Source organism: Cataglyphis hispanica, chromosome 5 (genome assembly GCF_021464435.1).
Source record: "Cataglyphis hispanica isolate Lineage 1 chromosome 5, ULB_Chis1_1.0, whole genome shotgun sequence".
Classification (NCBI taxonomy): Eukaryota; Metazoa; Arthropoda; class Insecta; order Hymenoptera; family Formicidae; genus Cataglyphis; species Cataglyphis hispanica.
The window spans coordinates 3,475,374-3,500,952 of NC_065958.1; the positions used below are offsets into that span (position 1 = coordinate 3,475,374).

Here is a 25,579-nt window from a genome sequence, read left to right on the forward strand (position 1 = left end):
TCGAAATTATTATCCTAGAATGGAATTTGTTTGGTTCATAAAAAATCAATTCTTACTTTACTCAATCTTTATTTAAAGAGACAATCATTACACATGAATTGCAAAAATGCAATAATAGAAAATAATATTTTCATTTTATAATACAATTATAGTTTTTAACATCTTTTCCAATATACTTATATTTGCCTACTTCATCTTACTTAATAAGACAAGTAAATCGCAACAGTAGAAAAAAATAGTACGTAATCGAAAATAATTAATAAGAGATGTTTAACGAGTGCGTGACGCAAATGCAAATTTATTTTGTCCATCTAAATAATTTGCTCGAATCAGTTAAAATCAGATAATTTTAATCTTGGCCAATTTAGTTATTTTCCCATTCACGTTTGTCTAGTATGATCAATTAGAATTATTTTATTATCAAATCCTGAGAGAGTCTTATCTAAAGTATGCACGGATTGACAAGAATGGATAGTTGTCATGTGACATTATAGCAAGTTAAATTATACATGTCCATAGAATATATATATGCATATAGCGATCGTGATATAACGACTCATGTATAGTACGTATGCTTGACGGCCTTGCAAATCTCGAATAAAAATGTAGACAATGCAAGATTTAAAACGATCTTCAATTATTGTAATTATTTCGGATGCATGCAACATACGCCATCGGCAATTGCGGTGTCTTGCAGAAATTTTTATAGGACTGAAATTTTAATAGGACTGAACGATCGATTTGATATACCTATCAAGATTAATATATGCCTGATAATATTTTCTATGTTAGAATTATATTTATATATATATATATATATATATATATATATATATATATATATATTATTTTAGTATTATTTTAATAACGAGATAGTTTCAAGTAATTATAATTATTATTATTTGAAAATTATCAAATATAATCTTCTGATATGGACATTCTGTTAATTTTGATTATAGTTATCATTTTCTTTTTTTCTTATAAACTTATTTTTGTCTTTCAAAAGCAAAATCAAATTATCTTGGTTATAACAGGTAAATCTATTTAAAGAATGGAGAGACTAAATTTGGATTAAAGATCAATGCTCGTGATATTTACGTCTGTATGGAGACAAATATATCAGATTTATCCATTTTGCGACAGTTATTTTCGGAATATTACATTAGGGTAATTTGATTATTTTGCGGCTCATTGATTTTCGTGAAAAGTATATCGACTCTCTTCTAAATGGCAACTAACAAAATTTTTTATATAATATCGAAAATACAATCTGCTCAAAAATTTTATATATAGCCTTTTAGATATCAAAGTATTTTTGCAAGTTTCTTTATGTTTGACATATATATGTACCTAAGCTAAATTTTTTTATTTGATTAATCTAAATTATCTATTTACTAATCTAAAATTATTTATTAAAAATTAAAGTTAACAATAAGTTTGATTATAAACACGTGTTTTTTTTAAATGTGTAATATATTGTTTGTAATAAAGAGATCGACAGACGAATCGAAAGGTGGATTATGTTGACGTGTAATTGCATTCTCTGTATATTAACGTTTCAATTCTAGGAAACTTGTCAAGGTTTTCTATAAAAATTGCTCAAGGAAGTGCGCAATGAAGTTTCGATATCGAGTAAAATCAGGTAAAACCCGCGGTTTCCCTTCCGATCCAGTGACTTTTTGCACCCGACGGAATACATTGCATAGTCCAAGATCAAGCACGATAACAGAACTGTAGACGCCTTGATTTCCCGTTTTCTTTACGTTCTTCCCGTTCACTATTACGCGATGTTTTATAAATATGTAACAGATGCGTCTATGTGTAAAAAATTATTTGCGGTTTGATACGATTTGACAGGTATTTATCAGATCCAGTTGCGCTAATAGTTTTGCGTAGTTGTTACGATCATGTATAACAAAATTTTTTTAATGGGAAAAATATTGTTTTGATTTACATAAACGCTAAGAGTGTTTTACGTATCTCTTTTTTTGCAAACTTTATTGAAAAATTCTGATAACTTAGGAATTAACTAATTTATTTCATATAATAGTCAATTAAACAAATATGCGTTTTATATCTTGATTCACAGTTAGAAATCTATCATATGTTTTTATAATAAATATGCACCTGTTTATATATACGATTAAAATGAAATAATTGCGTTTAACTTTATAATTTACTTTCATGTTTCTCTTTTTTTTCTTTCATTATCAATAATCTCAAGCATCTTGTAACTTTTGATCCACATTATTATTGTCATTAGGATGAAATATAAACTGCATGCGTAAATCATTAATCAATAGAATACATTGTTGCAAGGAAATACTGGCGTACCTTTGATCGACAGCTCGTTTCTCCTTTATATGTCACAAGCTAAGTTTCAAGGTATTATACTGAGCGAATGTACAGAATCTATCGAGATTAAAGATTCTTCTAACATGACAATGCTGATGATGATATGACTGTAAATCTTTGTTATAGTAGTAATAATAGTAATCAACAGCAGGTGGTTTTATAACAAAGATTCTAATCATATTCTCGTAAATGAGATCAGGATATTATTACTGATAAACAATGGTTTCAATTATAAATATAACATTAAATTGTAAAATGTCACTGAAAGATCAGTTAGTGACTATCAATTAATGATATTTTAAAATAAACTTTTTGAATGTTCTCAAAGACTAGAAACGGCAAAAAAAATCAGACGCTGAATATTATATATATATATTGCGGAATGAGAGCATTTTATATCTTTCGCGAATAGAAGTATTCAGTGGCATTAAATAGATATCATTGCCAAGTGCAATTGCCGAATACAATTATAGTGATATGTTATTTGGCGATACGTCATTAGCATGAGGTAATTGCCCGATCTTATAAGAAAGAAAAGAAGGAACGGGATTTCCTCCTTTAATGAACGACAATCAAGTTAAAATTAAAGTTTGGAATTTCCAATTTATTTTAAGTCTAATAACTGTGTATGCCACAACAATTCCAAACATGTTTTCTTCTTATATTCAAGTTAGAGAGAAATGTAAAAGAATTTAAAATAGAATCATGGATAAAATTAATTTATTATTATATTTTTATCGCGGAGGCATGACATGTACAAACAACGATTAATTGTAAATCATTATGTAGTTATAATTAAAAAACTCTCTTTTTTTCTCTAATTGTATTAAAAAGAGAACACATAGATTATTACCATTAGTAGATGTGCCATCATCAAGTTTCACAGCTAATATATAAATAGAACTAGCGTGGTCTCGATATAGCACAGTGTAATTATAATTTATAAATAAAGTCAATAGAGTTACATAAATGACAATTTGCATTTTTATGCATTATTGAAGCACATAACTCTTTTATAATAACAGAAATAAAGTTAATAACAGAAGTAAAATAAAGTTCTATAATAACATTATATTAATTTTAAATTTATTTTTATCAATTTATTCCTATCAATTCTTATCAACTTTACCATCATCTATTTTTTTAAATCATAAAATTTCTACCTTTGAAACTAATATAAAAATCTTATTGATATTAATCTAAAAAAAGATTTTAAAAGAAATCTCTAAAAAGATTGAGTAGTCATTATTACCCATAAAAAATTTATTTATTTATCATGAAAAAGATTTATACTATCGTGGAAAAATTTGCAGCGAGTTTCCAGATTCTTCGACGTATTGACAAGCGTTGCATTTATCACAGATCGAATGCTCAAGACAAGAGAGAAACCAAGGTCTATGAGGGGCCCGCCTGTATGGCCGCAGGCCACGTCGATCCACACCCACAATCAACGGACATGGACGTCACGTGCGTCATTCGAATAAAAGGAAAAAGGAAATACCGTGCAACTAACGGAGGTACACAATATGTGTACGATAAATCGGGTTTGCACACACGGGTATGAACGGCTATCTCTTATCGCTGGAGATCGATTCATTACGTAACGCGCCGATCGTTAATCACCCGCGTATGCAAATCACGCGCTGCAACAACGAGCATTCGCACGTTCAAGCGTATGCATAATTCATTGATCGAAGCATTCGGTATTATAAACGGTGCATGGCGATCGCAGGTATTTTAACCGGTTGATAAATCGTTTCTCATTCGTAATATATGTTAATCCTTATCGTTTTTAAACGATATCACAATGTAATAACTGCTTCGTAAAGAAATAGGAAAAGAAAAATTAAAGCGAAGAAACAGATAAGAAACATAATTGTGACATTGTATATATATGAAAATGTTTCATTTTCCACTTTTCTAGCCATCTCTAAAGTATCTCAATGACCTCTGTAATTCAAAAACTTGCTCAGAAAATTTATCATGTCATAAGAATTGCCATATAAAATGAACCTGCTCATTGTAATCAATCCAGACTTGTACATTTGTGTTACATCGCATGATATCATGATACATTTCGTTGAATTACTTTATAGTCGAGTTAATCGTTACGAGTCTTGTATGACAAATATCCTTAATGTTAATTAGTCGACATGATCGATTTACAGATCGATGTCTTAAATGATTTTCGCACTTGATCTTGTAGATTAATCACGAATAAATCACATTCTTGACCTTGCTTCGAGACAATAACAAACGCTCTTAAATATCATGTGTTAGTAATAATTTTCTATAAAACAATATAATATTTTCTACGCATATTACCGAATTATAAGAAAAAAAATTTTGAAACAAACAGTATGAGATTTTTTCTTGAATGATCTCAAGTCAATGAGAAATAATTTATTCACGTTTAAAAGTAATATTTCTTTCTATCTTTCTCTTTCTTTTTCTTTTTATTCAACAAATAATTTCTTATGAAGGAAGCTGCGCGAAATAGATATTTGCAATAACACGGAAAAAAACGCCGATATAATTTCTTAATAATTGTCCTTCAAGATATTTAACCACAAAAACATGGATATAATTTCCTCTATTTTGCTCTTTTCTTTTATCCTTTTGAGGTATTTATTATTGAATATTGAAATACGATCTATATATAAAACAAATTTACCATGAGAAATTAAGATGAATAAGAATATTTTAGATATATAATATGTTAATATTTATACAAACAAAGATATATAAATTTTGCAAATATCTACAATACGTTTAAAGTAATTTAATATTATTCACATCATGTCGCAATTAATGCTTGTAAATTAATGCTCATAAATAAAGTTTGCAATTAGTAATTATTAGTAATTATCAATTAATGGGATGTTAATAGATATAATTAATAGATATAATTAATGTTAATAAATATAATTAATGCAAAATTACATACAAAATTACATACAAAAATACATACAAAAAAAATCTTATTTATGGTAACATTTTATTGCACTTTATTTTAAAATAAAAGAGAGATGACCTGCCCAGCTTTTGGCTTTAATGTCGCATTATTTGGGTTAGCCGAATTTTTAGCAACAACTTGTTTTCCATTATGTATATTGGGCGAATGTGGATTAATTATGTTAATCTCAAAAGTTGTATTGTCATCAGTCTCTATAAATAAAATATATTACAATTACCTGTTTGATATGTTATTACAAATTACAATTGTTTTTTGCCTATATAATATATTATTTGGCAAATATTTTACGTAAATGGTAATTTATAAAGCGAATTTTAATTAAATAAATATATTTCAACTTACTGTTTATTTCCTTGTTCTTCTTGCGATTACGCAGTATAATAACATAATAAAATAATGCAGCAATTGCAGTTATACCACAAACTATTGTTTTATTGAACCACCGAATTGCCATTTTGCTATTATATATAAATAGCAATTTTACTCCTCCGGCAACGTTATGATCGCAAGAATGCCTCCCGAAAGACAATAATAAACAATGATACACAACATATCGTTAAGTAAGCCAGTAACCCAAATATTTAAAAATAGGACACATTATTTTGATGTCTACTATATAAGATTTGTATATAAATATAGGTATAGCTACACAAATATAGACAAAGAGAGAAGTCGTTTCTAATACATTAGGCACTGTCATAAATATAATATAATATATAATAAATTATAAATATATAAATGTAATGACACTTATATATGTATAAGCTATTATGAAAACCATAATTTTATATAAGAGAAAGAGAGGGTTTAAATATAACAAAAAAATTATGCTATACATTGTTTATTAGCAAAAATATAAGTTCTTAAATTTTTAAATAGTTTAATTTTTCTATGGATCAATTTTCTTTTATTATTCAAAATGTATTAAAATAGTTAAATATATTTTTATACACATACACACACATTTCTTTATTAAGAATAATTCTGATTTTTATAAAAAAATTACTTTTATTTATAAAATAAAACAATAAAAACATCCAAATTAATTTTACATCACAGATGCAATTACACAATATAATTTTGATTAATAACTAAAGTTTTTAAAGCTAACAAAAAGAAATTAAATAAGAAAGTCAACAAAAAAAAACTTTAAATTGTATATTAATTTTCTGATAATATACAAAAATATTATTACTTTTAAGAATATTTAGTCTTAAAGTAAATCTATAATACAACGATGAAAATAAAAAAAAAGAAACAGTTGCAGCAATAAGCAAGTTTAAACATATAATGAATATACTATAGAAATATATATAGATTTCAAAATTAATAAGATAAGTATGAATTAAAAATTAAAATAATAAAATATGTTTTTTATTTCATTTATTATTTAAATGATTTCAAGCATACTTAATGTTAAAAAATGCATAAGAATTATTATTTTTAAAATACAACATACTTATGATTATATTTATATATGCTAGGTTTTATAATATTTTTAAATATAATAACAAAAAAATAAATAAATAATTTTTTTTCAAAAGAACGTTGATGAAATCGTTCGCTTGACTAAATTAATTTTGATATTTATAGCGTGTTATAAACGTTAAGTACACTTTTGGGCAATTATTTCAAACAACGGATATTTGTGTCTATTTTTATCATTGACATTTATTTTTAATTCGACGAAATGCTGCAATAAAATACTTACGTAATTTGTAAAAGAACGTATTTTTTGGTTGTATTTTTGTCGATGTTAATGGATGGATATTTTTTCCTAATTCCTTATACATATTTTTTGGCAATTCCATAAAATTAGTTTCATTATTTTTAATAATTATTTCATCGCTAATAAGAAAAATGTTGCAATATTTATTTTATATTCTATAATGCAGCATTAAAATTAATAAAAATATTATAATAAAATTTTAATGTTCTCAAGATTTGTTAAAAATTGTTTTTACACCAAGTTGTGTCTAATAATTTATTTAATATTATTTGAGTGGCACATTATATAGCATATTATAAATACTAATTGTTAGCCATAAAAAGACAAAAAAATTCAATAAATTTAAATGATAATCTTACCTATAAAATTGTGAATTTCTAGATTCCGAAGAATTTGTCACAAGGAATCTTAATTGCAATATTTTTGCCAATTCTGGAATCTGCGGGATTGATTTTGAAGAATCAATATCGATTTCAGAAGACGGTATTTGTTCCTGCAATTCATTGCTGGTATATAAGACATCATTAGAATGTATTATTTCTTGAATTCCAGCTTCTTTTTCACACGAGAGTCGATGACATTGATCGCAATAACGTCCACCATTATAATCTTTTGACCTATTGTTACAATTATTTAAAGTTTCTGTTAAATATCTTTATATATTATTTTCATAAATTTTAATAAATTTTGTAAACATAAAAACACTTATACTTATGCATAATGAATCCAATCAATAAAATTTGCACAATTTTGTATTTTTAAGTAACTATTAAGTTGTTATATAACCTTATATAATCGTCATTTGAAAATATTTTAAAATTATTTTTTAAAATAGTTTCCTCTGAATTATTCTTTGAATTATCACATTTTTCCATAGGCTTTACATGCAATGGCCTAAATGCACGAGGTGGTTTTTCTGGTGGACTTTTTTTTACAGTTATTTCAACAGATTTTGTATTCTGTTTATTGTTCTGGTTGCTTTGCATTTCTAATGTATTCTGGATACAATTTTCTGTCTCTAAATAATAAAGAAATATAAAAAATTATCTACTATAATTATCTTGAGCTTTTAATAAAATATAAACTTATATATTTTTGTCTAATTATAGCCAATCAATAACAGTCAAGAGACTCGTTATCTATTTGTTATAAGTATTATCTATTTGTTATAAATATACTAAGTAATACTTTTTAATTTACCTTTGCACATTTTTTCACTAATTTTTACAATTTCCTTTTTTATTTTTTGGACTGTTTTACACTTTTGTAATAATGTATAACATATTAATATTTTCACGAGAATAAGTGCACTTGTAATCGCTACAATTTCCATTTTTTATTAACATCCAAACTTAAAAAATAAGACTAAATAACTTGAATCACACTTCTTGAAGCAGTAATCTACAATACTCAACTGGATTATTGACTATCAAAGGCAGACATATAAACAGTGAACTTGAAGGAAAGCTCTGTTTGTAAATACGATATGAATCATCAGATAATAAATCCATAAAGAAAAGAAGGCAAAAGTTAATCTTGTAGAATACGAATGGCCTGTATGTGTTTATAGATCAACTAAATAAAATAATATTATTTTCTATATTATATATCGATAGCTGTTTCTTTACTCCATATTGCATATATATATATATATATATATATATATATATATATATATATATATGTAATATGTGATCTATTAATTTAATTAACCTTATTTATTTATTTCTTAAACACAAATTACAGACAATTGCAAACAATTACAGACAAAAATGCATTGTATATCTAAAAAAATGGAGATAAAAATATGAGATATAACATTAATAATAATAAATATAAAATTTTATGCACATATTTTTTTACGAACATAGGCATGTTTTGTCTCTTATCAAACTGTTCAGACTACTGTCATCGATTTTGATATATATTAAATCGTTATCTCAATATATTTCCTTAAAGATATATTTTTTTTAATCTAATCAACGTGAGAAAAGAATAAGCATAAATGAATATTTAATGATGTTAAATAACATGTATTAAAGCAAACAACAAGTTGCACAAAAAAACGCAATTGCGCAATCACATCACAATATACAGATTACAGAATAAAAAATAAATAGCAATATAAATGCAATATAAAAAAAATGCTTCTAGCTAAATTCCTAGATAGAAATTCATTATCTACAAAACTTCTAGTCTAAAAATTTTTGGTGTACAAATACGAAATAAGATTTCAATAGGTGCACATAATGTCCAATCAATGATTCTCTATATTGCATCTATGTTTTTTCACAAAACATTATATCCAAGAAAGAGTTCAATTGCACAATGTAAGAAGAACATGAGATTTATTTCTGTAATTTCAAACCGATGTTTAGATTGTTGGCAAGCAAAGATAATGCAACTGCTTTTTCAAGTTTTTATATGCGCATATTTTTACTTACGCATTATTTTATAGAATTTAATTAGCAATTTTATCCTAAAATTTGCAAAAGTTGGAAATATAATGTAATATAATTTTGAATAAGAATTCAACGTATGCGCAACAATGTTAAGTTTTTGCGATGCAATACGATGCAATCTATGAAGACTAATCAGGCTGTTGTCATCAATATCGCTAGTAGGATTGTTATATCAGTGTTTGAGAACACGCCTATCAAATTACTGTAGGAATTAATTATTGCGTGCAACTGCAATTATTTTTTTTATATTGATCGCGTGGAAAACCTTGGTGTTTCTTCAAGAAATTAATGATTTTTTAATTACTGCCAATAAATTTACTTTACATGTCCAATTAGTTAGCGTGTGTGAAATTCATAAACTTTTATTATATACACTATTATATGTATATATGTAGATATAAATAAAGATTTTATTTAATTCAATTAATTTATTTTTGTTTTTTAATTCACAAAGAATGCGCTTGAAATTATTTAGTCATTATACTGATCTGCCTAATTTGCTATTTTTAAAAAAAAAATTAAATGCTTTTTACTTTATCAAATTTAAACAATTGAATTAGGAAATATGTTTTAAGATCCGGAAACAAAAAGTAAATAAATTTTATTATATTTATTATGATCTAAAAAGACAAAATTTATGATATATATATATATATATATATATATATATATATATAGTATGTATATATATATATATATATATTTGCAATAATAGAAATTATAATATAACACGATATTAAAATACCACATGAACAGTTAAATAAGAATTTATATATCATGAAAAATATCTATATAAAAAATAAAAAAATTTACAACGTTTAATTTACAAAACCGTTATCAAGTTTTGCATATCTCATTAGATAATTGTGAAAGATTAGCTGTTTATGTAACATTACTCATTCATCCAACAAAATCTCTAGCGATTAAATCTCTTCGCGGAACAGTTACGGCACATTTATAATAATTACTCAAGTAATCGTCATGCTAATATTATGATTAGCGCTATCTTAAAGGTCCTTCTCGTTGATAGACATAATATCGTACTTCATAATTCGAATTTTTGCGTATTATTAACATACATACATTAATAGATATGATATCATTTCAATAAATAATTTATGTATTATGATGCCTCTCAATATTAATACATTGAGAAAAAAAAGTTGTTGATTTGACTAAATGTGTTCAACTGATTATTATTTCTTTAATTGAAATATTTAAGTTAAATACGACATATTAAATTTAACACGTATTTGACTTAAATACTTAAATATTTCAATTAAAAAAATTATAATCAGTTGAACACATTTAGTCAAATCAACAACTTTTTTTCTCAGTGTAAGATTCAAGATTTGAGTGTCGCAAGTCCTACAATGCAATTTAATCCTAAATATCGAGTTAATCATCCATTCCTTAATAAAACAACATAATTGTATTATTGAATTGTATTATTGTAATGATTGTATTATTTCTAATGTATTCTCTGTGTATATAAAACATGCTGAATGACTACTTTTTATATCTATTTAACAATCATGTATGCGCCATATGTATGACCTTAATCTCTCTGTAATGTATATCATTATTAGCTCTATGTATTGCATATATTTGTGAATTTATATATCTAAATTTGTTATAATAAACAACTGATAGCTTGTTTAATTATTAATTGAATCAAGAATCAAGGATTGTCGTAAATGACTCATGCAAGTGGGCGTTTATAATTCTTTGCGTGATCTAAATCGACATCTTTGCACCTTGATAGACTTTACACTAATAATCATTTATTAATAGAAAATAGGTGTGCAATATAATCATCGCGTGCATCAGTTTTAAAAGTATATTCTATGACTTAAAAATGTTAACTTAAGAATCGTAGTTTATAATAAACTTTTATTTGTAAGATTATATAACAAAAGTTTTATTTGCAATTTTTATCAAGCCAAATATATAAAAATCATTTATTGTTTAATTGATTTATCTCTTGTGTCTTTACTTAACAAAAATAATATAAACAATAATATGTGTTAATTATTTGTGTGAATATTTATGTCTCTTCTGTAGAATTAATATTAAATTTACAGCATTATATTAAATAGGTTTCGTTGTAAATCATCTCGTAGTTAAATCTGTTCTCCGTTTAATAACGTCGTTTAATAATCACATTTGCTAGTGTCATTTCGTGATAATTAACGAATAATAATCTGTAAAAATAACACTGAAAAATGAAATTATTCCCTGCAAATAAATAAACATTATTTTTGTCAAGCAAACGACTGCCGATGACAGTCGACATAAGGATACAATGTAGAACAAGGATAAATATCACTATATTATTTCTGAAATATTGTAAAAGATGAATTAAATAATCTCCCGTAACAGATAAGCAACAGTTTCACGACAAAGCTAATCTAAGAATTATACTTTGCTATGCGCCTGCATTTATCTAACTAATAAAGACAAAATAAAAGTCTATGGACTCAGAAAATGCAGTTTGCTTGCTGAAGCTTTAAAGTCTTATATTATTCGTGATCGATTATCGTCATTAATTACCGTTAAAAGCATTCTATTTTTTCAAGGTACAAAAACAAATTAGATAAAAATATCAAATAATTTTAGCAATAATTTGTAACAACAAATTTTGTCACTAAAGACAAGTAAGAAATATGTATTCTGCACGATGTTTTCCGGTTGTCAATTACTTATCATTCGCTGTTTTCTCACGAGAATTGTGCAAACGAGTTAAAATACCATGCGCGCGCGTTAAGAGATTATGTATCTTCGAGAACATTAATTCTAGATATGCAATTTCAGACTTGATTTCCATAATAAACGAGAACTGGCCGATAAGTCGTCATTAGCCACATCGCAATACAAATTAAGGCGATATAAAAATTATTCTACATCAGACCACACCTACGATGCAAGGCTAGATTTTTTGTGACCGTCAGTATATCAGCTCGTGGAATTTATTTCGTCACTCCCACATAAGTATTATGCAATTAGCACGCTGTGATTTTCCGAAATCCTATATTATCACAAAAATACGTTCCGAATATCAAACCGTAGCATCAGTTTTCGTGAATAAAATGTGTAACTAGATTTAAAATGCATAACGTCACTACCAATGTAAGCTACGCATGAGAGCAATTGAACAATATACATATAAAAAAAAATTTATTCATATAAATCAGTTTTTGCATGTAACTTTAATATAATATAAAAATTCTATATTTCTTTTTATATAAAAGTATTAAAAAGATGTTATTATAAAGCGTAGAATTAAGTTTAAATATTTAAATATTTTTGATATTTTTTGCTCTTTTTGCAAAAAAATGTAAAGAAAAACTAGCTTATAATATTAAATAGCTCTGCAACTTACTTATATATTTAATTACTTGTTAAATATTAATCATTAGTAATTTTAAATATTAATAGTTATGTATTGTGTATTGAAAACGCGTCTAGAGGCAAGATATACTTTTCACTTCCATGTACATTATACGTAGGACAAGGATATGGTTTTAACGACATCGATCATAATGCCGTCACTGTGCCGTTGTGCGCGTGCCAGTAATTTATTGTGACAGACTTGATCATATTTTTTATTCTCTAACCAGACTTCCTCATGCATGATTAATAAAAATAATAAAAAGAAAATAGATATATAACCCGCTCATATTTTACGGTTGCAAAAAGAGAGCTATTTTCAATAGCCACAATAAATTTCATTAGAGATATAATAAACATATTATTGCAAAATCGCCCATCGTTGTCTTCCAAACGACATAAACTATTTCGGATAAAAAGTTTTTATAATCCTTATTTAAAAATACAGTAATAGATTTTATGACAAACTTTAATCAATATAGCATTTGCAGAAAATCTATAATCATAAATAGAGATTAAATAAATTTTTATAAAAAATAATGTGAAAAAATGTGTAATAAAATCTTTATTTAAAAATCGTAACAGTTCTTCTATAATTAATTACAAGTTTGTGGAAATTATTTAATTATATTATTTATTATAAAACAATAGATTAGAGAGTCGTATACGTAATAAGAAATTTTTCGCTACAATGACCCTTTTTATCCTTCGTCACAAGGGAGTAGATGGTCTTTACCCTAAAGTCCATCCAACTAAGCCAGACTATGAGGGTGGTCTTCGTGGAGACTTAACATCTCTCTTCGGTCGCTTATACTATATTTCGTCCATTCCTTCCAACCCCTTTATACGAAATCGGAGAGTTTTCTAGTCACGCCGGTAACCCATTTCCCGAGCTTTTACGCTGGCCACGACCTAGTTATTTAAAAGCTGCTACGCATTTTCATTGCGTCTTCAGTTTCACAAAAAGATACTAGTCATTGATGCAATTGTGCGCGTGTATAAAATTATAAAAAATTTCTTTGTATAATAATATAAGCTCATGTAAAAGTTTAAAAAGATTTAAAGATAAAATTTTACATTATAAAATATTGCAGTTGACAAAAATTACTGACACTATAACTAAATCTAGAAAGTATGAATACTGTGTTACACAATAATTATATATAAATTGAAAAGTTTTAAAAGCAGTTTAAATTGCATTAGTAAATTTAAAAGTTAATACAAATTATTGGTAATAACAAAGCCAGAAAAAGGAAAAATAGAGAACATTTTTATTCTCTTTTTTCTTAAAATAATGTATGCTAGTTAAACGCTAAATCTAAATAATATTTATTAGATTTTTTTGTTTGAAAATAATTAATTCATACAATTTTATATTAAGTTACTTGAAATAGAACACTGGTTTACAACATATTAAGAAAACCATTTGCGTATTTTTAACAAGATTTAGAATGATTCTAGATCAGATAGCAAAAAATATAAAAGAAGGAAATGAGCAAGCTCGAACGCCAGTTTTCGCTGCACTTTTTTTCTAACTTCATCACATTAACAATTCTAATTAGATTGCGACAATATCACGTGTTGGAGGCCTGTCGCGAATGCGACCAATGATAAAATTGCAATAGATAGAAAATCGTCGGCGTGATGACCGTGAAGAAAACGAAGCATTTTTTTGCAATGACCGATCGAAAAAAAAGCAATATTTATTAATGCAAAAATAATCACTTTCAATTTATGACTTTACGTCGTCGTGATCGCGAAATTATATGATCATCGAGAAACGATGAAGTAATCCATCGGTGCATCTCTCCGGGTGCGTATCCCTAGGGAACGTCGCGAACGAGAAACCCCCAACGAAATTCTATAGAAGAAATAATGAAAGTAAGCGGATTTTCTTATGGATTTGTTCTATTCGCATTCCTGTGCAATTAATTCCCTTCTCCCTCCTTCGCTTTCTTCTTTCACGAGAACGTAACACGATTGTCGCAATGACAAAAAAAAAATAATTTTTATAACATCTGCTAAGTAATTAAACTCATAATCAGATTCGAAAGCAAATGTGCTTTGAGCAATCAATTTCTTTTTCTTTTTTTTTATATAATATAAATTATTCGATAAATTGTATCATTATTAAATGTACATATTATATGTACGTATAAACTTATATTAAACATTATGTCAAATATAATTCATGTTATTGCAGGTCTATTCATCACACAAAAAAAAGAAATAAGAAATAAATCACAACTTTTCTTAATTTGGAAGAAATAAATAATTTACAGCATAATTCCGTAAATATATTTTTAAACAAAAAACACAGAAAAAAGAGAAAGAAAAAATTCTTTATTAAAAAAATTAAAAAAAATTAACATTATCTCATTAATCTATCAAAGAATGAATCTTTTTAAAAGATTTAAAATGGAAAAAATGTCAATTGTGTTAAGAAATTTAATATATAATTATAATTTATTAGTATTGTATATATAATATACATATTATAATTTAATATTAATATTATAATTTATTTAATATTATAATTATAAATAATTATCTCGCTAAAGGATGTCATTTTCCAAACATTGTATTATGAAAAGGCTGAAATAAATTTTAATGTATAAAAATAATAGAACGAATTTCAATGTTTGCAGAGTCATCTATTAACTATTCTATCAACTACCTTAGTATCTCAAATCATGATTTCAATATAATCAAATGTGATGTGATGATATGTTGATTATTATATTCGTAATTTTTTATAAATATTTTAATGTCTTTCTTTGTCAATAACACTGAACGCTTTCGAAAAGAAATGGCTATAGCAACACATCATTCCAATCTTTAATTTCTCGTTTTACCATTTCCGTTTAAATTTACGAGTTTCAATTTCTCTCGATTATGATCTATTCGTCATCGTCCACCAGCTAATAACATAATTATAAAGGCCTTGCACCATTAATTGAAGAGCCAACGGATTTTTCAGTCCGCTCGCCTTTTTTAGTTTATTTTAGAACCAGATGTTGATCTGGTTTTCATTAAGGTTCCTGCGAAAGCTCCTGCGAAAGCTCCCGCCTTTTCATTTTAATAAACTGAGATTCCTCGGAAAGTTATTGTACGCTCCAACACTGCTGCAGTCCATTAATTCAATCGCAAATCTCTTCTTTTCCGACGAACTATTTTTATTGTTCTGCGAATGTTTCACTCGCCTTCTGCGTAATCCTGAAAAGAAAGGAACTTTGCAATCTTTAAATTTTTGTGATTTAAATCCGAGATAATGCATATCATATAGCAATTGCATGCAAAGCATGAAAATAATGTGTTAATTGAAAATTATTGTTAATTAAGTATCTATATTGCTTTTTTTAAAATAGAATTTTTGTTTACTTCAGCTGAAGAGATGGTATGAATCTGTATGTGAATAAATTTTTATCGAATAGATAACAAGTGATGATTGATCACCGATAATGCAATATTAAAAATCACTGGTTTTATACAATAGTTTTGAAAAAAATTCATCATGAATTAAGTCAGTGAATTAATCAAAGTCATTTCAGCAAATATTATAAAATAAGAAATAATAAATATGACTGATAATGGAGAAATTACATGAAAACGGAATTACATGAAAATGAAAGAATATTGCTGCACATATTAGAATGTATATTTCTTTTTTTTTCAAGAAAAACATTTTCCTGTATTAATTGTACTCTTAATTTATATGCATATACATGATAAATGCCAATATATTTATACTAATATAAAATAAAATATATGATTTATGTCTAACGTTAATTTTTTTATTATATTTTCTGTTTTTATATCATGTTTGCGTTAAGATCATGTATAAAGTGTCTATAAATTAATTGTTAATATAAATAATTACGATACAATTATATAAAAACAATATATTTACATAAAATATATATATATATATATATATATATATATATATATATATAATTAATTTTTTATGTAAATATATTATATAATTACGATACAATTATATAAAATACAATATATTTACATATAAAATTAATATATATATATATATATATATATATATATATATAATTAATTTTTTTATGTAAATATATTGTTTTTATATAACTGTATCGTAATTATTTATATTAACAATTAATTTATAGACACTTCATACATGATCTTATAGAAATCTATTAATAATGTTCATTTTTCACAATTTACATATCAAAAAGGTCGAATTTTGACCTAAGAAAAGTAAAATTTGACTTTAATTTAATAATAATTATAGCAGACAATAGATAAAAATTTGTGTAGAAATGAAGAAAAACAATTCTTGCATAAATAGGTCAGTAAGAAGTTTTATTCATCGGAGAAGCAAAGTTATATAAAAATACCTGATAATTGCTGTGAACGGTAATGTTTACATAAAATCCATTCCTCTTTGGAACATAATGCCAGGTTATCTATATCTGATGGATGTAGAAAAGCTAGGATTATAAATCGTAACTCTATTGGTAAACCCTGAAAACTGGGACTTGTCAGACCTGATGCTGATAATATATCTGTTCGCAAAGGTGTGGTCACGTTGTCTTTAAATCTTAAACCAAAAGATTTTGAAATATATCATACATTTTTTGAATAAGAAGCATATAATAGATAAAATTATTGTATTATTATAAATATATTCTTTATACCTATGTGATATTTCCTTGAGATTCCTATATCGAAAACATGGATTATGTGAGTATGGATTTACATATTTTAAAGTCTGAACAATCATGCTATAAGTTTTTCTCTTTCATGTATGGGAATATATTAAGTATTAATTTATCACCATAAGGTATTGCAATAAATTTTAATTGGATATTCTCCAAGTTACGCAATACAAGATATATTTCATATATGCCTGAATCTGGCAATTTCCAATCTATAGGTATATGAACCAATCTTGTATTTTGCTCTCTATAAATAACGTGCATATTAATAAAATTGCTAAAAAAAGTTATATTTTTTATATAAAATTATATATGTATTACCGATTCAGAATGTTGCAAATAGATAAAGAAAATCCAGATTCTGCTAATAAAACAAGCAGTAATGCAACAAGATAATCATGATGTGTAGCATTTTTATCCAATTGTTCTAATACTGCACTCAATGATAATGATAGTACAGCAAACGTGCTATCTTCTGCCAATATTGGTTTAGATATATCAACTACTCTATTCAAGGAACGTAACTTCTCCATTTTCTATTTGAGATATGTTCTGCAATGTAACAAAAATTAATATAAAACATTGTAAAATCACAAATAGTGTTGTTTAAATTTTACTAAGTCAATAAAAACATGTGTATGACATACCATACACACACACACACACACACACATACATATATATATACATATCATATATAGTCAATAAAAACATATAGTCATAATATAATAATATATTATAAAACGTATTGCACTGATTATACTTGGTGTCATACATACATGCGGATAGAAGTGAAAACATAATTAAATTATTTCAATTTTAATATTTAATAATCTTTGATATTGTCTGGTATAGATTTAAATTTCACATGATGAAACATAACGCAAAAGCAACAGAACAGCCATTTGCCAGTGTCTAAACTAAAATGTCACGGATAGCACATAAACATAGAATTCGAGATACAAGTAAGATAAGTACACCCGTGTGAACACGAGCGTCGTTCTATCTTTGTTATTTACTAAAAGTTGAACAAAGATAGAATGACATAAGGTTTCCGAACGCAGGATATCTCTCTAGGTATATGAGGTCTATGGAATGACAGCTATCAACCTTTTCACTGTCATATCTATGATTGTATGTAGATTTTGACATATGTTTATGAATGTTGAACACAATCGAGCGTAAAATAAATCTTGATGAAGTGAGATAATTAAATAATCAGTATGAAATGCATATTATAAATTATGACATTGATGGAGATTAAAGATGCTCTTGCATTAACAGCTTCAATTTTTACGGTTTTACAATTTCTGGCCGGCGTGTAAGTAACACGACATATATAACTTTAATATTTATATATGATAAATATTAAATAAAATTATGACATTTTTTTTTTACAGCTTAGTGTGCAAGAAATATATTAGAAATGGTACAACCGGAGATAGCTCATGTTTGGCCTTTATAACATGTTTTATGTCGTATGTATTCTAACGAGAAATAACAATATACATTTTCTGGTGCAAACAGTGACTTAAATTTCTAATTACATATTTATTACAGTTGTAGCTTATGGTTGCGATATGGAGTACTTATTGGAGATTTGTTTATTGTATCTGTAAATATTTTTGGGACAGTATTACAAATATGCTATATGATAATTTACATCATGTACAGTGTAAAAGGATCGACTACTATTAAGCAGTTTATGGTAGCAATATGTTTTGTTTTACTTATATATCTCTACAGTATTTATCAAGAGGATAAAGTTTTGGCTGCAAAACATGTAGGATTCCTTAGTTGCAGTCTGACGGTATTATTTTTTGCATCACCATTGATTTCACTCGTAAGTACAGAGGAATATAATCTTTTTATTCACATACAAAATTTCTAATTGATTTTATAAATTTATTATAGGTACATGTAATAAGAGTAAAAAGTACAGAGAGTTTGCCATTTCCAGTCATAATGGCTTCTATGATAGTGTCCTGTCAATGGTTTGCATACGGATGTCTACTTGGTGATCAATTTATACAAATACCAAATTTTATGGGCTGTGTATTGTCAGGATTTCAACTTTCTTTGTTTTTGATTTATCCAAGTAAACGAACATTAGATCAAGCCTATTTTATATGAAAAAATTTAGTTTTTACAATAGTTTCTATAATGTTCTATAATTTTTATTATACTTTGAAAATTAATAATATTAATATTATAATGCTATGTAAAAATATTATTAGTTATAAGTGAATAACTTTTCTTATATAAGGTTGTATGCACATTTATTTTATTTTATTGCAAGTTCATTATAAGCTCATATCTGTTACATTATAAATAAGTAAGTTTTACTTTATACATTAATATAGTAAACTCTCTTAAATTTGATTTTGTTATCTTTTGGTATCTTTTTATCCATACTTTCAAATACTAATAGTATTTTTAATTGCAGCAGATTTAATCGCTCTAAGGGTGATTAAATCTAATTTGTTATGAATTTGTTATATTAATTGGAAATGTGTTTTGAATTTAAGTTAAATTTAAGTTATAATACAAAAATTGAAATAAAATTACAAATTAAAGCCAACATAATTTAACATTTACTCTTGTAAAGTTTTTAGTTTCATCAGCTATTTCTGATAATATAAAATTCAATAATATAAAAAATATAAAACTAAGACAATACATACACAACTGAAAAAAAAAGAAAAATATCTTATGTAGAAATATTTATATAAGTAATTGAATAATGTAATGATAATGAAGTTAAAAAAATAAACATATTTTCTGTATTAAATTAAAGTGCATATATATATATATATATACTTGATCAAAAAAGTTTATATCATTTTGAAAAACATCCTCCACATCAGCTGGAAACATGTAATAAAAAAATGGAAGTTTTTATTTAAAAAATTCCAGCAGGGAGATCTTCAGAAAAAATATAATAAATATAATTATAGTATAATATAGCTATCGTAATTATATTTCATATAGCATTATAACAAATAAATTATATTTAATTTATGAAGTTGAGATCTAATATCTATTATACATATATATGTTTGTATAAAAATTAAATTCTGATTTTTTTTCTTAAATAAAAATAAATAGACAATTTCCCATTAATTTCCGTCCAATTTCAAGTAACTTGCTTTTAATATTTTAAATTCCTTAAAATTATATCAGAACAAATTAAGTAAAAAAAAGAAATTATATTTTGGATCTATCTTTTTAACTGTCGGTAAGCCTGTTGGGAAGAATATGGACACAGGCGATTTTTTGCTGATTGATTAAAAGATATTTAGAACGAAAATGGCGAAACCAATGAAAAAATCGTTCTATTATTTAGTGTCATTATTTAAAGTATTTAATAACAACATTAGTAAATAGTAAAAGTATTTTGTATATTTAAGAAATTTTTTTATATTTCTTTAAATCTTTATAAGGTTAATATTTTTTTTGTAGTAAAAATATTAATAGAAATAAAAAATGAACAAGGTATTTAATAATTATCTTGTGCATCATATATGACAATAATAACTGATGAGAAAAGAACGACATTAAGTTGTCATAGTGGTTGTCTGATTAGTCAATGTCTGATTAGTCAATGTCATAAATTGCATCTGTCAGATATATTAGAAATGACGTCATATTGTCAACAGATATTAAGCTGTCCGCTGATTGCATTGACGCTAAGTTGATGACGCTAGGTAAGTCGTAATTTTTGTACACGTAAAAAGTTACGCTGATAACACTGGTCAAGAAAAATAACAATTTACATAAACTGGATTTTCCTCTAACTATCTTTTCCTCTAACTTTTCTTCTATCTTCATTAGAAAGGCAATTAAGAAGAGATAAACTGGTGGTATTTAAATATGAGATATAAATTTTAATTTCGGATTTTTATCTAACAACAAAATTTTATACAATGCAAAATGAATATACAATGTAAGATAAATTAATTAAAAAAGCTATAAAAATTTATTATTGTAAAAAGAGTAACGTCCAATTTCAAAAATAAACATACGTAATTAGCTATTTTATTACATTTTATTAATAGCAATACACACAACCTATCATATATTTTTTAAACATTTATAATTTTCTTAAGTTTTTTTTGTTATGTTAAATTGATTATATAGAATCTAGCTTGAAAGAATCTGCTTGTGTTTGTAAACATATTTACAATCACGGAAAATAAAGACAGTTAATTATTTAGTCAATTCTTAATGTTTTATGTATAAATGTAAAATAATTGATAAAAATAATCCATAATAATAATCGTAAATCATATACAGACAAAAATGTAAATATTTTCTTTAACACTTATTCTTTCAAATTTGAAAAATATAGTTATTTATTTTATAAAGTTAAATTTAATCAATTAAATTCATCCACACAATTAAACTTTACTAATTTTATATTAAAAATTATTATATGCAATTGCATATGACGCTGGATTGCATGCAAATGTTAATTAAACAAATGGAGTTTTTGAAAATAGTTTTTTTTAATTTTTTTTGTTGAATTATAAAATAAAAGTATTATGGTTTATGATATAATTATTTAATTGAAAAAATTCCGATGCTTAGGATGAATATTTTTAGGACGACATTTAGAATGTTGCTTTTGATAATGTTATCGTTGATAAATAAATATTCCTACAGTCTGTGTTATGTCATGTTTGCGAATGCAGATAAAAATCATAAAAATTCTAGTTGGTAGTAATTTAGGATCTTGTTTATCGCTGGGTCGCTTGTCACAAATTCCAGAAAAGTGTATAAAACAATCGTCGCGTATCATCAAACACGAAAGGAAGAAGACATAATTAGAATAGTCGGTCAAGTACATGGGCTTACGGCTATACGAAAAGACCTTAACCATCCGCACCCATGTTTATGTTACCTTCGTATGAAGTTGTATTTATCGAAGATATAATTATACATTATGGAAATGTTGATATAAACGCTGTTAATGATATACGAACAGCACGAGAAAAATATTTTATTGAAAAAATATTTAGCACGAATTTTAATATTTAAAAAATATTAAAATATAACTGTATTCATCTAGTTTAATTTTATTTTAATTGATATCATTTTGGTAATTTTTTTGCTTGAAAGTGCTTTTACATATATATGAAGAGAACTGATTTCAATAAAAGTATAACCATATATTTATAATATATGTATTTGCACAACAATTTGCGTTAGACTTTGGCAAATATAAATATGTGTAGATAAATATATTTATAGATTAATACTTTTGTAATCTAAAATAATTAACAGTTTTATAAACTTTAAGATAAGTTGGTTAAATAAATTAAGACTTCCCAAAATACAATGATTATATCAGTCACTTATATCGGCCAAGGTTGAAGTAACCCCCAAGAAATCATTGAATTACATCTCAGGCAAAAAAAAATACCAAATGGTTCTTTATTATTCGTACAGGTGAACATATGTATACATGAATACAGTTAAATTATACAAAGTTGTGCACGCTGTTTGGTACTTTTTACAATCTGAAGGTGAAAATCGAATCACGCACGGCCGGCCAATCGATGTATCGTATAATATATCAATTAATTTATATTTTGTTGTGCACAAACAATTTACTTACTAATATACTTTATCTTTACAAATTAAATGCGAAAGATACAAAACGCGATCATAACTATTTATTATGTTAATATCTGAAAATGTTGATATGTATGTTTACAGTTATATACTTTTTATATGATTATGTTATTATTCGATTAAATTATTAAAATCTGAAGAACAGATGTTTACATAGAAAAACAATTTGATTTATGAAGATACGATTTCATTTCATTTATCTAATTGGCAATTTTGAAATTATTAAATTCCACGAATTGAACGAATCATGAAAAATCCGCTTTCAACCGGTATAAACCGTCTGCGAAGGAAAAACAGGGACTTATCGGGAAACATCATGTTTCTCAGTATCCATATTCTACATATTGTTAACACAAAAATTATTCCACTCATTCTTCCATTCATAGATGCCGGTGCTGATCTTGCGACATTTTCTGTGCGCAAGTTATTACACCATTAAGTAAACGCGATCTAGTCGTATTGATAAAACTAGGAGTTTTGATAAATCATGGAAAATTACGACAATAGCTATATAAATATTACCTGATTGCTTAAGGAATAGATATAAACAGATAGGCGCTTTTTTCGTAGAGAGGGAAATGACATTTGCCATCGTCTCGCCGTTTGATGTTCATTGACGCGACGCTTGCGTGAATCATTGTCGCCTATTCATAACGATCTGACAGTTTTCTCGACACTGAGATATGTATGTACAATGCATGCAGATTCATGACGATATACGAAGATACGACGGATGCAAATTTCTACTCGCACATCTTTTGTGTATGTACTTATTATAAGTGCATATCGATACATGATTGTTCGATTGTGAGATATTTATTTATAGATTTTATTTCTCTTAATAACAAATTTCTAGTATAACGAATAGTTAAAAAGTTTATTTTTAGTAATTTTCTACATTTTTTTTAAAACATTTGTTTACCAAAACTTTTCTTATGGTATTTTCTATATTTATAAAGGCGAGGTTTTCTATATTTAAAATGCAATATAATTAATAGTTGAAATAATCTATTTTGTTTTTATTTGCAAATTCACATATCACAGTCGCGATATCATTAAAATATTCATTATAATCTTGCATGTTATTCATTGCTATATTCGAGACAACTTTATGTTTACAATAGTAATAGCCAAGTATATGAGGAAAATTTACGCGAATGAATTTCCGGTATCAATTGTAATACTTCCGGTCAAACAATGAGTGATAACACGAAACGCGTTGCATCACGAGCAGTAAAAGTGACAAGTTCCGCCAATTGGCCGATCACATACACTTTGCATAGATTTTCTTCGGTCACGTGAGATCAAAGCGTATATAAATCAGGATTATATAACATATCGGAAGTCGTGGCTAGAGTGCTTCGATCCTCGTGTAGCGATCACGAGAGATCCTTCCGTTCGATTTGCACGACCGGAAATGCACTATAAATTTTTTAGAAACTTGGAAAGTAATTGGCGTATTACGAACATTTGTTACCACATCGTATTAAAGATTCACTTAAGTCAACCATAACTTATTAAATCGATTTACCATTTGATCGGTACAATAAGTTAATGAAGGATAAAATCATTATCGCTAATTACTATTTTTTTTATAAGTGTTAAATAAGCAAGAGGAATTACACATAAAACTTTAATTTTTTAATTACTTATATTTACAAAAGATATTGATATAAAACCATATATTTTGAAACAATTTACGCACGAATTTAATCTTTCTTCGCGCTCACAAAACTAAAAATACATGTCACACAGAAATTAATATCGTATAACATGCAATTATTTGTTAATTATTTGAGATTTCTCAATATTTTTTTTTGAGAATATCTCAGTAACAAGTTGACCAAAAAATTTAAAAAATAATAGTATGTAATATGTAATGGATAGTATAAAACACATTCTGTGTAACATTTTTAGCTGTTATGTTCCTGCAACAACAAAAGTGAAATATTTTATGTAACAAATTTGTACATATGTTCTTTAATCTTTCTTTCCGATGAAACATAGAAATAAAAAAATGTATGAAAAGTGATAAATTTTTCTTCTTTGGAAAATAGTATAGAAAACAATACAGAAACGTGAGAAATTGCCATTTGAGGAAATGACGCATGAAGAACATACTGATATGTTATTCACTACCAGGAACACATTACACCGTCATTATATGTGAACGGTAGTAAAATGAGCTCTCTTTTCTTCTATTCACGATGTTGTTCAGCGGCTACTAACGCAATGCTGATAATCAGACTCAAATAATCGGAAGAAAATATTGATGCAAAGTATGACAAATAATTTAGCATCTTCTTTTTTAAAAATATAAACTTTACATAATTTT

General features: G+C 26.0%; 2 protein-coding genes and 1 pseudogene across 3 annotated transcripts; 1 reads left to right on the top strand and 2 right to left on the bottom strand.

Moving 5' to 3' along the window:
- Positions 1–6,822: 6,822 nt before the first annotated feature.
- On the bottom strand, positions 6,823–8,459 carry LOC126849699 (uncharacterized). Of its 2 annotated transcripts, none has more exons than XR_007687426.1 (4): positions 8,262–8,459; positions 7,773–8,079; positions 7,421–7,678; positions 6,823–7,180 (listed from the first exon to the last, which is right to left on the bottom strand). XR_007687426.1 is itself a non-coding variant. In XM_050591818.1 (4 exons), exons 1-4 carry the CDS (start codon positions 8,392–8,394, stop codon positions 6,994–6,996), a joined length of 810 nt encoding a protein of 269 aa, XP_050447775.1. In that variant the 5' UTR covers positions 8,395–8,459; the 3' UTR covers positions 6,823–6,993. The 2 variants fall into 2 exon arrangements, 1 of the variants encoding a protein (XP_050447775.1); XM_050591818.1 differs by having other exon boundaries at positions 7,848–8,079.
- Positions 8,460–15,360: 6,901 nt separating this feature from the next.
- LOC126849698 (uncharacterized) lies at positions 15,361–18,546 on the bottom strand (annotated as a pseudogene).
- Positions 18,547–18,719: 173 nt separating this feature from the next.
- On the top strand, positions 18,720–19,915 carry LOC126849705 (sugar transporter SWEET1). The gene is made up of 4 exons (XM_050591830.1): positions 18,720–18,928; positions 19,008–19,085; positions 19,168–19,450; positions 19,522–19,915. Exons 1-4 carry the CDS (start codon positions 18,852–18,854, stop codon positions 19,738–19,740), a joined length of 657 nt encoding a protein of 218 aa, XP_050447787.1. The 5' UTR covers positions 18,720–18,851; the 3' UTR covers positions 19,741–19,915.
- Positions 19,916–25,579: the final 5,664 nt, after the last annotated feature.

What these genes read in the sequence shown, in the direction of transcription:
- LOC126849699 (XM_050591818.1), bottom strand. Translation starts at nt 8,394, where the DNA reads ATGGAAATTGTAGCGATTACAAGTGCACTTATTCTCGTGAAAATATTA. An exon ending in TAGTGAAAAAATGTGCAAAG is followed by an intron (nt 8,080 to 8,261) that starts GTAAATTAAAAA and finishes TTTATTATTTAG; the next exon opens with AGACAGAAAATTGTATCCAG. An exon ending in TCAAATGACGATTATATAAG is followed by an intron (nt 7,679 to 7,847) that starts GTTATATAACAA and finishes TTGTAACAATAG; the next exon opens with GTCAAAAGATTATAATGGTG.
- LOC126849705 (XM_050591830.1), top strand. Translation starts at nt 18,852, where the DNA reads ATGACATTGATGGAGATTAAAGATGCTCTTGCATTAACAGCTTCAATT. An exon ending in TTACAATTTCTGGCCGGCGT is followed by an intron (nt 18,929 to 19,007) that starts GTAAGTAACACG and finishes TTTTTTTTACAG; the next exon opens with CTTAGTGTGCAAGAAATATA. An exon ending in CATCACCATTGATTTCACTC is followed by an intron (nt 19,451 to 19,521) that starts GTAAGTACAGAG and finishes AATTTATTATAG; the next exon opens with GTACATGTAATAAGAGTAAA.